The sequence below is a fragment of the Limulus polyphemus genome, unplaced genomic scaffold, assembly GCF_000517525.1.
Source record: "Limulus polyphemus unplaced genomic scaffold, Limulus_polyphemus-2.1.2 Scaffold1993, whole genome shotgun sequence".
NCBI classification, from domain to species: domain Eukaryota; kingdom Metazoa; phylum Arthropoda; class Merostomata; order Xiphosura; family Limulidae; genus Limulus; species Limulus polyphemus.
The window spans coordinates 19,743-37,875 of NW_013667603.1; the positions used below are offsets into that span (position 1 = coordinate 19,743).

The 18,133-nt window shown below is 30.7% G+C and overlaps 1 protein-coding gene across 1 annotated transcript in view; it reads right to left on the minus strand.

Moving 5' to 3' along the window:
- Positions 1–3,463: 3,463 nt before the first annotated feature.
- LOC106465592 (RNA-binding protein 45-like) overlaps positions 3,464–18,133 on the minus strand; it is a 24,857-nt gene continuing 10,187 nt past the window's right edge. Inside the window, exons 4-9 of the mRNA XM_013925826.2 lie at positions 14,806–14,958; positions 14,323–14,449; positions 11,617–11,744; positions 10,945–11,192; positions 9,068–9,223; positions 3,464–4,057 (exon numbers count right to left, since the gene is read on the minus strand). Coding sequence (XP_013781280.1) covers positions 9,080–9,223; positions 10,945–11,192; positions 11,617–11,744; positions 14,323–14,449; positions 14,806–14,958 — 800 coding nt within the window. The 3' untranslated portion in view covers positions 3,464–4,057; positions 9,068–9,079. The remainder of the gene's footprint in view (positions 4,058–9,067; positions 9,224–10,944; positions 11,193–11,616; positions 11,745–14,322; positions 14,450–14,805; positions 14,959–18,133) is intronic.

Below are 18,133 nucleotides of genomic sequence, written 5' to 3' on the forward strand. Positions count from 1 at the left end.
GCACTAGCTGTCCCTAATATAGCAATGATAGACTAGAGGGAAGACAGCTAGTCAACACCACTCACCGGCAATTTTTTTACCAATGAATAGTGGGATTGTTCATCACAATATAATGCCTCAATGCCCGAAAGGACGAGCATGTTTGATGATGGGGATTCAAACCCACGAACTGCAGACTGTGAATTGAGTGCCCTATCTGCCAGGCCTGTAACATGATAATCTAGAAAATTAGGTGTTCCTAATTTATGACAAAATCTATCTACGAGAAACCTAAAAACAACAAAACATAAAGTTAGATCATCTGGCCACATGCCTAATTAGTGTTATTAAATGTTTTTAGAAATAACAGTACAAAATACACCCTGTGATTTCTGAATGCAAAATGAACGACTAATGGTTAAAAGACACAAATAGCAATGACTAAGACTTGTGCATTAACCAACTACAGGCATGGCAGGATGTCATTTTAAGTATAGAGGAGTAAAGAAAAATGTCCTTTCTTAAATTGCCAGGATATAATACTTAACACTGCCAGGATATAATACTTAACATTGCCAGGATATAATACTTAACACGTTACTATAACTTCAGTAAACACCTTACTGGAATAATTAAATCTTTGTATAAACTACCTACACTCACTAATTTTAGTTTAAAGTATTCTCAGTAGCAAAATAATGTAACGAATGATGATCCTTACAAAAGTAACATAAAATCTTCCAAGAAATCATTTAAAATTAGTCCCATTTCCAAAATGTAGGTTTTAGCACTGAAAATAATAATTATAATACCTGTCTCCTAAAAAAAGTTTTTTTTTTCCCTACTGTTTAACACCAGAGTACTTCAAATATTATACAACTTTGCTCAGAGTTACAGGAGAAATCTTCATAAGTAATCTTTAATAACTTGTCCTCCACTAATGATGAATTTGTTTAAACATATTCCACTGGCCTCAAAAATGTTTTCAACGAACAGTTGACATAACAAATGGGTGTGATGAATAAAACCTGGAGGACACAAAACAAACATGTTTGTTCTGCGTAACAGCATCATAAAATGTTATTAAACAGGAATGTTTGCTCTGCTTGAATTTAACTTATAAGAACTTTTAATTAATAAATTCCATTCAGCTGGCAACTGTGGTGTTTTTCAGCCAAGTTTTTATACATCTTTCCCAGATTCCCAATAATTTTTATCTGATTCTGAGGATATACAACTTGATTTGGGTGTACAAATTTCATTTCTGAATAGTTGTTTTATATAAATTTGAACTTGTAACTTAAAATTCTTTTTGGGGGTAATACATGATTTTTTAGTTCAAATTGCAAGCACTAAGCATAAACTCTCTGAGTAGTAATTTTTGTCATTTCAGAACAGTAACTGTACATCATTTCTAAATAGTAATCTTATTGTTTCTGGGTAGAAACTAAACATTACTTCTGAAGAGAAAATATACAATATCTTAGCAGTAACTGTGGTTCACTTGCAATTTCAAAATAATATGTTATTACAGAGTAATAATATTACATTCCTTTTGTAAGTTCTATGTAATAGTAATTGTATGTTTTTTCTGAGAAATAACTGTTTTTTCTTGAAAGTAATATGATTTATATATATATCCAAAACCATTTCTACTTTGGGTGAATCATTCTGATTTTTAACCCAAGATTATGCCATTACAATCGTACTCTTTAAATTCCAATTATCATCATCATTCTGTAGATTTGGTTTAATGCAATCCATCAAGTAAGTTTGTTATGGAGAGTAAATTGAGACAAGGACACTGTTGAGATGGCATTAATTTAAGTGTGTACTTCTGCAGTTGTACCGATACGTTTTTGTAATGCTGAATAAACATCAGCAAATCAAAAATCATACGGACAGTTAGCCCAATCAGAAGTTGGGACAACCATATTAGTTTCATTGCAAAGATATCAAAATGAAAACATTTAGCCAAGAAGAAGCCCAAGTAAAGAGCTCCATACCAGGACAATATGCTCACAACAAAGGAAACTGGAAAGAAAAAAAAAATCACAGGTAAGTTTATTACTTGAATGATACTTATAAAGTAAAATGTCAAAAGTGGAAAGAGAATCAACCATGACAAGTACAATAAAGACAAAACTGTATCCAAATACAAATTCCTGGCATACTGGGGTACAACCCTAACATCAAAATACCATAAAGTCTGAAAACACACAAACAAAACAAATACCAAAAAATAAACATCTTACATATTTTATAACTGCACGATACCCATAAACTACAACTAAAGAGGGAAAAGAAAACATACATACATCAACCACAAACGTCACCCTGATACAGAACTTTCGCCAAACATGGGTGTTCAAGAAATTCAACTCTGAATACACTGCCTTTTGTACATTACAGACAAAACAATACAAACAAAACTGTATCCAAATACAAATTCCTGGCATATTGGGGTACAACCCTAACATCAAAATACCATAAAGTCTGAAAACACACACACACAAAACAAATACCAAAAAATAAACATCTTACATATTTTATAACTGCACGATACCCATAAACTACAACACATACATACATCAACCACAAACGTCACCCTGATACAGAACTTTTGCCAAACATGGGTGTTCAAGAAATTCAACTCTGAATACACTGCCTTTTGTATATTTTTCTCTGCAGGTTTCACTGACACTCAAAGTAGGAAGGTAACTGAAGAAATTAAATCATTCCCATTTATCTGTTTAGATTCTTTTTTTTTTTCAGACTGGAATTCCCATTTTCCTTCAGTTGTCATTTCTGTTTATCTTTTGAGTAAGAACTGAATTTTTTTTCTTCAACCATATGGCATTCCTGTGTAGTTATTTGATACGTTTGTTCTGAACGTAACTATATTACTGCTGATTATCAACTATACATTACATTTCTTAACAGCAAGCTAAACCGGTTGTATCCTACCAATGTGCACGTATCCATGTGAAACAACAATAGCTACAGAACTGAATCAATATAATAATCATCATCAAATTTACGAAATGTTGTCCGATTCAAATCAAGTACTGCTTTCAAACTGTTGTTTTATAGGCCCAGCTTTCCTGTCATTAAAACAGGCACAATTTTCTCGTAAATTATATTTAATATATCATATTCATTCTGATACATTACACAATTAAATCGCTTTGTTAGAATTTATGGTTAACTTCAGTATTTTGTTGTATTTTACCACATATTTCTTTCTTGTTCTGAGTTTAGTATGACTACAAAGAAATTTGTATTCCCAGTAAACAATATTTTACATCCCTTTTTTGTTTAAAAATAGATATGCAAATAAAGACAATAATGAACTTTAAATCCTTTATTTCTATGCAAGAACCAGTACAAAATAATAATATTTTAATCAGGAAAACAAAATATCTAAATGTTAAGACGTACTTATAATTTATTACTTCAACAAAAGGAGTCTTGAAATTTTTTCTGGGCTTTTATTTTCAGAAATTTTCATACACAACACCATGGCATATATGATAGATAAAATTATATACAACAAAAGCTGAATATTTAAAAGTTAAAAAGATGAAACGACGAACAAAGCAATGCAGACAAAACTTGCTACTACTCTAGTTTAGGCTACACTATTATCACATTATTGATTAGTGACAATACTTCAGTCTTCATCTTTAACAGTCAGAATAAAACTGCCACGTTCACATTTTCTAGCATAGTATGCTACTCTTATACAGTTAACCCTAACTGAAGAAATAATGTCAAGGAATCAAAAACAGTTTTGTGTAGTGAAGCCTAAACTAGAGAGACAGCACTGCCTGAAATTCAGATCTGTTTTTTTCTGTCTGTCTGCACTTGTCACACTTAATAGCATGAAACATTCAACTACGTCAGCTCTTTGTCTAAGAACAGTCCCTTGGTAGTGGTATGCTCCGACTTTGAACTATACAGTGTTTCCGATGTCAATACGTCTACAGTACGGTAAGGTAATAGTATCACGATACTTGATGTTTAAAGCCCAGAGTGTGTCACAAAGGTAAGCTGTTATCACCTTATTCTGTCAAGCCTACACATGTTTTACAAAAAGAAAAGAGATTAAGAAAAATCATAGAATGACATAAACTCATCAGTTTCAAATGTTGCAGTGTTTTCATAGTCTTCAACTACAGTGTCCTTACTACTGCACATTTTACAAGTTTTCTCAGACCTGCAACTATCGACTTACACGATTAAGACATAAAATAATTTGATTTTGAACCTATACCATAAAGTATTGAATATACAGACATGCTATCGGTATCAATATCAATTTCTTATGATGTCTGTTCTTAAAGAAAGCTACTTAAACACACATTTGATTTTGAACCTATATCATAAAGTCTTGAATATACAGACATGTTATCGGTATCAATATCAATTTCTTGTGATGTCTGTTCTTAAAGAAAGCTACTTAAACACACATATGATTTTGAACCTATATCATAAAGTCTTGAATATACAGACATGTTATCGGTATCAATATCAATTTCTTGTGATGTCTGTTCTTAAAGAAAGCTACTTAAACACACATTTTACATTTTACGTTCATATAAGCAATGTTTTTGGTCAGTTATATGACTGTTTAACATATTTTCTATCCCAAATGTCTGAACTGTATAATGTAACAGTGTAATAAGTCTTTACTACTATAGTTATAACACTGTCAATTCTTACTTAATTTGAACACTTTTTTATTATTATCTTTTTCAGAATCAAGAGCACAATTTGGAACAAACAACAGATTTAGGAAACAAGTTCATCCTTCAAAATGAAAAAAATATAAAAAATAAACAAACCTTCAGTATCTTGTGAAGATTTTCCTCCAAAAACATTTGCACAGTTTTTTTTTTAATGAAGCCAGGACATCAAGTGATTTCGTAGGCACTTAAAACTTCCTTTTATACTTTAATTGGCTACGAGGATTATTATAATACATGAAGTACCCATGCTTTCTTAGGTACTTAAATACTGATTTTCTCGTATTCTCTCATGTTTCAGATTTTTAGATAAAAACAGAGGTTTTCCTTCATATTACTTTAATGCTATAAATACCACAAGATTTCAAGAACTTGGTAATAAACAACTATTTTTAAAAAGTTTGTCCAACTGTGTAAGTTCAGGTTAATAAAAGTTGTTGCTAAGATAAAAGAAATAACTAGTTAATTAGTCTTAAGTCATCAATAGGCTACTAACTATGATTGATCCAGGAGAAGATTAATTCTAAAAAGTAGTACATTTAAAAATTTATAAGTTAGACAGAAGTAAAAACATGTATTTATTGTTAGTAAAATACTTTACAAAAACTAACTTTCTTTTAACAAAGAGTTCCATCAGTGCTAATGCTCTCAAGGCTAGCAGCTGTGAGGAGCTCCATCAGTGCTAATGCTCTCAAGGCTAGTAACTGTGTGGATCTCCATCAGTGCTAATGTTCTCAAGGCTAGTAACTGTGTGGATATCCACCAGTGCTAATGCTCTCAAGGCTAGCAACTGTGTAGAGTTCCATCAGTGCTAATGCTCTCAAGGCTAATAACCGTGTGGATATCCACCAGTGCTATTGTTCTCAAGGCTAGCAACTGTGTAGACATCCACCAGTGCTAATGCTCTCAAGGCTAGCAACCGTGTAGAGTTCCATCAGTCCTAATGCTCTCAAGGCTAGCAACTGTGTGGAACTCCATCAGTCCTAATGCTCTCAAGGCTAATAACCATGTGGAACTCCATCAGTTCTAATGCTCTCAAGGCTAGCAACTGTGTAGTTTTCATGTAAGTACAAACCAGTATACGATATAAGCTGTTTTAACCAACAACTAAAGCAGATACCTGTTTTTAAGGTTTTGCTTAGGTTAAAGAAAACATTGACCTGAACTAGGTCCAAAAACAAAAAAAAAGAAACTGTGCCCAATTTTCCCCTGAATTAACATATACATTGTTTTAAAGATGATTTAGGGATGTATTCTATAATTTATGTGATAGCTTTAAAATAGATAGTTTGGGAAGAGTGTTGCAATTCATCTAAAAGGTTTAATGGTTAGTTTGTTTCAGCTATTTTTTTGCAAAACTACACAAGCTAGCCATACACAGCCACTCCTAATTTTGAAATGATAAGCCTAGAGGAAAGGTAGCTAGCCAACAGCACCCACCACCAACTGTTGAGCCACTTTAATCCAACAGTGAAATTTCACCATCACTTTTTTTTAACACACGGTCACGTGGTTAACGTGTTAGATTATATGTTCAAGAATCCACAGTTACTATCCCATTCCTGCTAAGTTTCACTCTACACTTTGAATCTGTGAGTGTGTTTTAGTTGTGCTGGTGTAGGTTTTTATCATGAAGATCCTCACTGGTAGATTATAAGATTGTCTCAAAAATGAGCTAAAAAACAGGTGTATGAAGACCATTAAATCTTAAGTTAAACACGGTCACGTGGTTAACGTGTTAGATTACGTGTTCAAGAATCCACAGTTACTATCCCATTCCTGCTAAGTTTCACTCTACACTTTGAATCTGTGATTCAAAACTAGCTAAGAAATGCTGTTTATGATTAAAAATCCCACAGTGAGAATTAACATCCAGAAATACATTGAAACCGTTTGTTTGTTTTGAATTTCCCGCAAAGCTACACGAGAGCTATCTGCACCATTGAAACAGATAAATAAAAAATTAAATAAATAGGTGTTAAATTTTAAAATTTCAGGCAAATGTTACTTGGTAATGTCAAGAGTTAAAGTTCAAGAACACTTTGTTTTTTTAACCCTTGAGCTCAACAGAAATTATGATGCTTTTCCAACCACATGTCCAATGATTTACTATTTTGGTACAACTCTAGCTTTTCAGTTTCACAAATCTTTGTAATCATCAAAGAAACTGTACGTTTCCAAAACTTTCTCATAGAAAATTTACTTTGTTGATCATATTTTTCCAACAAATAAGTCTTAACAGTGACAAAATTATCCTAATGGTGTTGAAACATGTAATTTAAATTGCAGTCTAAAATATATAAAAAATTACTTAAACAGTTACAAACTGATCAACAGCTGGAACATTCAACACACACACAGTACTTTTGAAAGCCTCAATGTATTGATTTTTCAATGTCATAAACAATATTTATTTTAAGTTTACAAGTATATGATTTCAGTATCGGGCTACACTTATCATGATAAAATAAGCTTGAAAGCTACTTGAAAAATATAAATTTTAATAATTTCTTGTTTTCTATTTCTTTAAAATGCTTGTCAAGTTTCAAAGCTAACCTTAAGGCTGCAATATCAGGACACATAAACCTTAGACTAGCCATATGTAGAAAAAAAGTAATCTGAGAATCATTTCTCCTGGTGTTTATCTGTTTAGTATTATTGAAATTAGTTTTATGTAGTTTTGTCTGTGTAACATCCCTGCTACCATTACAAAATCAGTAATGTACAAAACATTATTGAATGCCAATAAATACTTCATGTGATTATGAATGTTTCTAAGACTTAAAATTTTCTCAACTGTGTTTTCTAAAGCAAAACTGTATCCAATCACAATGAATCTAATTTAATCAACCCCAAAACATATAAAAACCTTAAAATTTACGTTATGTAACAAATGAAAATAAAAGTCTTAACATACATATAAGAAAAGTACAAATACAGTAAAAAAAGTTACTTACAAACTAAAAAAAAATTGTAGAAAGTTCAGAACAGCAATGTAATTACAAAAAAAAAACTAGATTAAGGGATGGGGAATTGCACATTGCAAAGCAGTTGTTGTTCTAAAGATTAATTTAGATCTGCAGATTCTTTTTGTAACAGCATAGTCATATATAAAATTTAAATACAGCATAATTATATGTATTTCTTTAAATCCCTTCAGATGAAAACATTTAGTACTCTGACAGTTGCCAGCCAAAAAAAATTTGCTATGAAAAATTGACAACTGGTGTTAAGTTTTGCTAAGATGTAAATTTAAAAACAAATTGTTAAATCTTGGTGTATTTGCCTTTCTTTTCAAGCAAAGTATTTTATACTTTATCACAGACAACGAAACAATAACAACAAAAACCTAACATTAACTCTTAACTTATGATCTGGCTTATTTTAATAAAAGCATAGAGAATATATGAAATAGCTTAAAATGTATGTTTACCATTTAAAAGCTATTAAAATAATGAGAACTATGCAATTAACGAGAAATATACAGGGTAATTTTGTACACATCTTACACTCCCTATTTGTAATAACTGTGGTATAATTAGTGAATGACATGAAATTTGGTAGTAAACGGAAGCACAGTAGCAAACATTGTGCTTCATCGTTTCTTTGTGAAATCTTTTAATGCAACGTTTTTTCGAACTGTGACATTTATTGATGTGGGATTTTCTGGCCTAGAATGTTACTTGATTTGAACACCCCCCCTCCTTTTTTTTTCTGGGGTGAGTTGAGTGCAGCTCACACATTACATGGGACCTTAAGGATGTAGTAACTTTAGAGGTCTATGGACTTTCTTAAGACACAAGTCACAGTGTTGTGTGCAATTATGCAACACATGATACTACAGAAAGGAAGACATACTGAACATAAGTCATTCATTGTCCCCGAATCTCTCAAGTAGGATGTATAAAAAACATCTTATACTTAATATAACGAGTCACTTACAACACTGAAACTATGAAATACACCAATTTAGCCTATGTATGTACATATATACATGTATTAAAAGTAATAATAAAATATTATTTTCTTACCTCAGTTAGAATAATTTAGTACCTTTTAATTTTCAAAAAGACTTAAAAACATAGAAATTTCACATCTGAAAATTTTCACATTTATATGACAAAGAACTGTATATCAAACATGAATGGATATATTCTTGCATGTCATTCAATATTATCCTCATTAATGCAGTTAGAATTTTTGATTTTAAAGAAGAAAAAAAAATCTTAACACATAAAATGTTGAAAACCATTTTGATAAAGATTTGCGAGATCTTTACAAAAATGTCAGTGTCTTACTAAATAAAATAAAAGATGTTAAAATTCAAAAGTCATGCATACCTTTACTTCGGGCTAGGCCGAATCATTACGTGACTGTTTGGTAAAGGTGTCTCCATCATCCTGTTGCAGTGAGCGTTTTTTGTCTCGATCGCCTTTTTCGGGATTTGCAATATCTATTCTGATCCTGCCTCCTGCGATCTCAAAACCGTGTAAAGTCTGAAACACAAGAGACTTGACAACATTATATGGTAATTTATACATCTCTAACTGAGAATCTGAAAAAAGATAAGAGGAAATATATATATCTACAGCTAATGTGAATATTATTAGAAATGTTAATTAATACTGCTTTTTTATTACAGAGCATCAACATGAATATATTGAAAATGTTTGAATCTTCTGAGTGTATGTAAAGAAGCATATAATATATCAACCACACCGTATCTGTTGCATCCAGTGCCAACAAGGCCTTTATCCAATACCATGGCCCATCAAGCTGGATGGGATATGACACACAGAGTAACGGTTGAGGCAATATTTATATTAAAAATTTTCTTGAATGTGAAGATTAAATTGGCAGAGTATAATTTTTCATTTATTTACGTCGCAATACATCAGAATTAGGGATAGGATTTTGAAAACTACTTTATTCACTTTAACAACATGTACTATTAATTATTATTTTCTTTAATTGCCTTACTCATTCTCATTCAGAAGAACCAGCAAGCTAGTCTTCTTAATGATCTTTTTAAATTTACTACAGTCGAATATTTGTGGGCAGCTTCTTTTTCTAATGACAGCATCAAGACAAAAATAGAATACCCACAAAAATGTAATGGCACTAAAATAACCAAATAATTTATTATCGTCTAATCTAATGTACAAAATATATGATAATTTATACGAGTTAAATTCCACTCTCTCTCAATTTGCAACAAATAGAGACAAGTTAAGGATCAATAAAAAAATCTGAAAAAGTACATAGTTCAGAGCTGGTTACTGATCGATGATGCCGAGTCAGTATGTTTACAATATTTATGAGTCACATCTTTTAGAGATAGTCTTTCGTAAAACTGAAATTAGCACAATGGTACAAAGTGTCACTGATAAAAATGGAAGATATGAGAGATGTGGTTAGATTAGCAAAGGTTTTTCAACGACTTTCAGTACTGAAAAATCTGCTGAAAAAATTCCATGACTTTCAAGAACTTACATGGCCTATGCAAGCTGTACTATTATTAATTAAGATTATCTATACTATACAGGATTTAAAATGGGTTCAAGAAATAGAGAACATGGCATGATGATACTACAAAACAATGTAGACTAAGCAATATGGCAATGCATGGTTTCCAAATTCATTAACATAAGAAAAATGAAAGTGAAAAAAAATCAACTAAAAAACTGAAAAATCAGGTTCAGGAATTTGTGAAAATTTTCAACTAATCCTCTAGAACCAAAACATAAAAGTGATATTTTCTTTACAGTTTACTAAAATTCTAAGAAAACCTTTAATGATTGTTTGTAAGTGTAAATACATAAACTGAAAAGTCACAAGTCCAGTCTCAAAGATAAATAACACTAATGTTTTTGCAGGTGAATTTTGTTAAAGGCTTAGGTGTTAATTAAGATCTTATATATCAAAAACTTATTTTTGAAACTCATTTTTAAGGTCGCCGTAAAAACTACTCTTACACTTTCAGTTCTTGAAAGTAGCTTTTTACAAATAAAATTCAAATAAATATTAGAATATTTATTTGAATTTTTATTTGTAAAAAAATTTTATGTGAATATTCAAGACTTTGTTATAAATAACTAGATAACTTAATGGCAATAGCATATTATTAAATAATAAACTTCTGAAAAATGTCCTTCAAATACCCATTATTAATTTAATTTTAAAAACTATATTATATTTAAAGAGTGTAAATACTTGCCTGCATAGCTTGAAGTGCTGATTGCTTGTCTGAAAATTTTGCAAATCCACAGTTTTTCCCAGGAAGGAGATAAATTTCCATTAAATTTCCAAATCGACAGAACAGGTTCTCCAACATTTTGGTTGGCAGTCGATCAGGCATGACAATAAACAATCGTTCTTTCATCTCACTACCAGGTTTGGCCATAGGTTGAGGGGGAGGCAATCCTCCAGGTTCCTGCATGCTGTTCCCATTAGTTTGTGCAATACCTAAAAAACAGAATTCTTTATAAAAACAATAATTAAAATATTGTGTTTAATGGAAAGAAAACATGCATGTAAGAACACACGAAGAAATTTTTAAAACCAGGGACAAACTAACTGAAGACAAAATAAACTTCTGGAATGTAATGTTTTTTGAAACAAAAGTCGAGTTGGACACTTTTTTTTTTTTATCTACATTTTACTACATTACGCAAGTAACAATGATGTCAGAATGCTAAATAGAAAAGAAATGCACAGAGCAAAGGATGGGTGTAACATTTTTTAAAATTTTAAACCTTATGGAATCTATACCTAACAAACGGAAGCTCTATTATACGTATAATCTAAATAACTAAACGTGGCAAAATATTAATTTAAAAAGAAAAAATTAAGAAACAACTGAATCGTAACAAGAACAAAATAAAAATACCTGCGGAGTTATTTACATGAAAACCAACATTCTTCAGTACATTTGTTGCCTCTGAAATTTTTTCCATCAAACTAGCAATATGGTTTGTAAGTTGTCCAGCTGGAGCTGAGGCAAGTGCTGGATCAGCTCTACAATTGAAAGAAAACATAACGATTATTAACTATGATAATAAAAAAACTAGATATGCTAAAAACTCAAAGTTAAAACTTCAGCACTGTCAATCATTGTATAACAAGGGTAATAAAATTAACACACTGTCACATATTTATAATATATAATATTAAAATCTATTCATTAAAATGACTTCAAATTTAATCTCAGAATGTCTATCTATATAAATCAACCAATCAATTTCATTTTACCAACTATGTCTTTTAATGTAATACTACTGCTACTATAAATATTTCAAAATCCTATTCCTGAGTTGGAAAATATAATTCTATAGTGAGTAAAAAAAAAGAAATTTTGAACACTAACCCTTTGGCATTAAACTAAAAACAAAAACTAATATGCTCACAAATTATTCAATATATCTTATCAAAACTTGTAAGAGATCCTTACAAAGTATTCTTGTGAATAAATAAGACGGAAAAACTGAAATATGCTTAAATATATAGTATACTGTAAACAAGGACAAACTATCAAAATCTGAGTTCAACTGACCAGTGAAATAATAATAACAATGAGAGTTGTAAAAAAATGTGGTATACAGATTAATTTCATTACAAATATAATACTCAGTTTAAATTCTAATCTATACATTAATTCTTGGTCCTAATACAATATTAATATGCATCTGAAAAAAAAAAAAAAAAGAGCAGGTCATACAAAAAAAAAAGTTCCATTTCTTCATGAGACCAAACTTTTGAAACACCTCATATTAATAAATACCACTTACGTTTTAGGTTTATTACCAAAGTGCTTATTTTCTAAAAAAAAACACAGGTCTTTTTTCAAAATGTTATCAATGTGAAAAATATTCTGTGATTGATTCTATGCTGTTTTATGTCAGTGACTCTTGGTGTTGGGCATATATTTAACATTAACAAGCTTATGTTTATATGATAAAGATTTACTTATAAAAACTAGAGGGGCACTCAGTAGAGCGAATATCTCTGCCACACAGCGTTGATCATATTCGGATCTCCAAAAATACAAAAATTTGTCTGTATGTCTGTTATTATCAACTTACATGGATCAGTTTTAGCAGAACAATGGAGAGTAATATTTTACACATGTCCACCAAGTTTCATCAAAAACCAATCATTTTTGACTGAGTTAAAGAGCTAAAATAGTGTGAAAAATCAATCCCTATGTTAACAGATAAGAGATTTTTGTGACTTTGTTGTGACCTTGACCCTCCAAAAACTAATCACTTATAAGTTGGGTTATAGTCCAAATCTATACCAACTTTTGTCCAAATTCGTTTAGTTGTTTTTGAGAAATATTGCTGACAAACATACAAACACAGGGGGTGAAAACACAACATCCATTCACCTTCGGTGGCGGAGATAATTATAGTGTTTAATTTAAAACCAATTTAAAGTTACGTCCTTCCCAAATGTCACATACCCTATTAATGAAACTCGATTTCCAACAACACCGCCTGGTCTAAATAAATGAAAATATAAAAATAATCTATGAATCAAATGTGAGTGTTTGATATTTACAGGTTCATGTAATACAAGAGATTTGTGTAAAAAAATTATACACTTAACCTGTAGCTGCAGCACAACGACTCACTGAATGACTCTGAGTTTTTTTTTTATCAAGTACAAACTTTTACCTCATAGCTCCATCTATTGACCAATTTGAGATCTAATTACAACCAAAGGTATTGAGGATTCCCTCTTGTTTAATTACTTTTCCTGTAGAAAACGCACAACTTTGATTACAGAATTATATTTATTTCTCCTTGTTGTTTGAGCCGATATGACACTTTATAAGTAATTTGCAAGAAATAATGTGGTATAAGAGCATTCACAAAGTTGCATCACTTATAACATTCTGTTAAGAAGAACCTAGCTTTAGGTTGAACTATCTAAGGTTTAATTTATTTAAACCAATGGCACTGATCAAACATTCCTTTAAAAAGAACTAGAAAAAACGGAGGTTAGTCTAAGGTGTGATTCTTACATAATACTCAACTATTCAGAGAACTCAGTGAATCCAACAAGTATTAAAGAGCAGTATTCAGAAAATACAAATTAGATGATAACTATAATGGTACCATTCAAAGACTCAGTTTTATATATTATTAACACACAAACTCAGGGATTACAGAAACCCAAAGCAAGGGTAAAGGGTGAACTGGAATTAAGCGATTATATAAAAAAAGTAAATTTTTTCTTAATATTTATTTATATATATGTTACATATGGACGTATCTTTCATTTCACATATAATTTAATTAAGCATTACCAAAATATTTATTTCATTTATTTACCTAATATTTTTCTAAATAAATAAAGTAACTGCACTTTCAGAGCCATGAAACATCTTGCAACATCAATCAAATGAGCAGAGACTTTAAGTAAACAAGCATGAAAACCTTGTACTCCAGTTTACCTTGTTTTTACTCTCCTATTTCAATTGGATAATTTCAGTAAGATAATAAGGCTCTCAGCTAAATGTATATATTAAATGTGTAAAGAAATCTGAGCCAATTACACCTCAATAATGTTTAGACTTATCACGAAAACTTACTTCATTCCTCCACCACTTGGTATATCAATAATTTGCAACAAAAAACCTGGTGGGTATTCTATGCGACATATTTTCTGTCTTGCCCATGTAGCGGCTTCAGAATTATTAAACTTCAAGCTAGCCAAACCTGCATTAGATATAGACCAAAACAAACTTTTTTAATTAATTAATAAAAGGTAATGGCAACAAAAGAAAATGAAACATAAAATATGATAATTATACTATCTATTCTAATATAAAATCAAAAAAATTTTTTTGAAATGTAACACGTTTCTTGAAGAAATTATGAGAATATTAAGATAAATCCTATTAAAAATCATTAACAAACCTAGTCACCAAAATCTAATGACATGCTTTCAGTTTACTTAAAATTCTTGTATTGTTTGAATGATATAATGAATTTTAAACTTCGTTATATTACGAAAAGATTTGACATATTCTTCGAGACCGACCTGATATGCATGAGATTACAAATAAACTTACCAACATTCACATCACAACGTTCCAGCCCAGGAATTAGGTCAAAAAGGTGATACAGTTGTTCATAGCTTGCTGTCTGCGGAACTGCCACGTTGACTCTTAGCATATCATCAGATTTGGTAGGAATGCGAGGAGTGTTATCATACCCAGTGTTTACTGAAATGAAGCGATTGATTGATTTTTCACATGCAATAACAAAGTTATTAATATTACCATAACAATAAATACACAAAAAATATTTACTACAATCATTAAATTGTAATGCGATAGGCTTGCTAGCTTTCTTGTTCCAAATTGAACATAGAAAAGCATTCACACCCGGTATTTTGGGAGTTACGTTCAAACATGTAACTACCATTTGTTTGCACAAAATGAATGGAATTTTGCAACTGTACCATGATAAGCACTTTTAATCATGTAACACATGACTATACGTAAGGTTATGAACTTTCAGCTTGTAACTGAGAGCTGTCACCCTAAACCATATATATATCAGTCATGTGCTCTATGATAAATTACTCTAATAATTTATGTACTTGCAAGTTTTAGACAACAAGATGTGACACGTGTGTATGATTTTTCTTAATTTCTTTGCAATTCAACCCAAAGGATATAAAATATAGTTTTCAGTGGTTTTAAGAAACACCAAATCTGTGCTTTGACCTACACATTGATCAGAAAATTACTGAACGATATTTGAATGTGATAAATAAAGAAAAGAAAGTATATTTATCAAATATAAATCGATTTTGACCAAGAATATTGATAGCAAAAATTGTGTTACTTAGTTTGACCTAATGCTATTTTGGAAGATTAATTTCCACGTCACAGATATACCCCGGTCAGTTTCTGCTGTATCTTTTATCATTTATAGCCTGAAGTGGTTACTTTTGCAATTATTAAAATAAAATATAAAAAATATATATATATATTCTAATGAATATCAGTCAAGTTGAAACTGAATGGACTTGCAAAATGAAACATTCTGATCCACATTGAAACAAAAAATAAATTAGAAAACAAAAGTGACTGTTTTAAATATTTTTCTCAAAACAGTGTCTCACAAATAACTTTTGTACAATTCACAACCTAAAAATTGAGGGAAAAACTAAATCAAATCATATGGATTTCATTAAGCCAAGATTAGCTACTAATTAAGTATTTAGTAAGTTCGATAAGTATTTCCACTATCAGAAGACTAAAAAATCAAAGGATACCAGTGATACCCTCCCAGTCAAAAAAAAAAGGATAAAGACATATCCTACTTTATTATTACCTACGGTGAATTGATTTATTTAGTGACAATACAACCACTAATAATACTTAGGTAAACATTATACACTATTAGTAAACCTTAACAATAATTTCCAATAAATAAATAAATTAGAAAATTCTACACTGGTTTTCAATTATTATGTGCAAGACTAGTTCAAATTTTGACTGTAGACAATTCATCAGGTCCAATGATACAAGATGCTGGATAAAGCTAATGAGCTGTGACAAACTCCATTACTTATTGTAATTACATAATCTATGGCTAAACATTGTAAAACAAACAATGTGGTGTGCTTAATCCTATCACTATTGGTAGGTGAAAAAGTGAATGTAATGGCCTTTTACAGAGTTACCTTCAAAACTTAATTAAACTGCTTCATTATCAATACATATCAACAAACTTGGCATTAACTGAATAACAATTACTGCTATGTGCACTCTGAAACTTTGTTTTTAACTGAAACATCTACACTGAATGAATAACACTATCGTTTGTTTTAGTATACAGGTTACATAAGCAATATGACCCTTAATTTCATGGGTTAATGATGTATCTCTTTCAATCACACATATATTTACATATTTGTACTTTCCCATGTCTGAAAATAATTCAAATTCAATAAGAAATTTTGAAACAAATGCAAAAATGTTGGCTATATGATCACATTTAACAGTCATCCTGGTTTTGACGTAAAACCAACGGAATAAATATTACAGATATTAACATGGAATTAGTAAACCAGCCTTGGACTTATGGACAACTATTTTAACAGTCATGCTTGTTTTGACGTAAAACCAATGGAATAAATATTACAGACATTAACATGGAATTAGTAAACCAGTCTTGGACTTATGGCCCACTATTTTCAATTCTTATTTACATCAATAGCCTCAAACACAAACTGTCAGAACTGAGGTATTCTTTAACAGTTGTTGTTATAAACATAAAAAATAATTTCACACTAATATTTTCTTACAACTTAAAGAATCGATGCCTATAATAATAAAAAACATGCAAGTTCACTCTTTGGTATTTCCAGTTGAAGGAACACAGTGGACATACTTGAAGTCAACAAAAGGAGAAAAGGCTATTAATGAAATTTTAAACATACAGCTCTATAAAGATTAAAATTTTCATTAATTACTTTTTTAAATAAGTTTCAGAAAGAGTAGGTTGTACTAGATTTGAATTTTCTATGAACTACATCTGCCTTGGATGAAGAGGTGGGTACTGCTTTAGTCTCTGAGCCGAGACTTTTATTAGAAACTACTGTTGGTTTATATACAGTTGATCTGTTCAGGCATGGTTCATGACACCATCAATGTAGTTGTAATGTTTGTGGAGAAAAGAACCTAATCTGTGGTGACTTTGGTGATGTGGTTACAGAGTACAAATGTCCAATGTTGGAGTCAAGACTTTGATTGTGATTGAGGTTAGGCCGATAGATTTTACTACCGACCAGTTTTTTTTTTCTCTGTTGTTTCTAGTGCTCAAGATTTGATGTTGATTACAACTGAAAGTGTAACCTGTATGTTCAGCTAAGATGTTTGATCCAGGATATGTTTTGTGGTATCTTAACATTATTTCCTTCTTTGGTATATCAATTTGAGGAGGAACTGAGTACTCTGTAAAAATTATACAGGATATGTTTTGTGGTATCTTAACATTCTTTCTTTCTTTGGTATATCAATCTGAGGAGGAACTGAGTACTCTGTAAAAAATTATACAGGATATGTTTTGTGGTATCTTAACATTCTTTCCTTCTTTGGTATATCAATCTGAGGAGGAACTGAGTACTCTGTAAACATTATACAGGATATGTTTTGTGGTATCTTAACATTCTTCCTTCTTTGGTATATCAATTTGAGGAGGAACAGAGTACTCTGTAAACATTATCCAGGATATGTTTTGTGGTATCTTAACATTCTTTCCTTCTTTGGTATATCAAGTTGAAGAGGAACTGAGTACTCTGTAAACATTATACAGGATATGTTTTGTGGTATCTTAACATTCTTTCCTTCTTTGGTATATCAATTTGTGGAGGAACAGAGTACT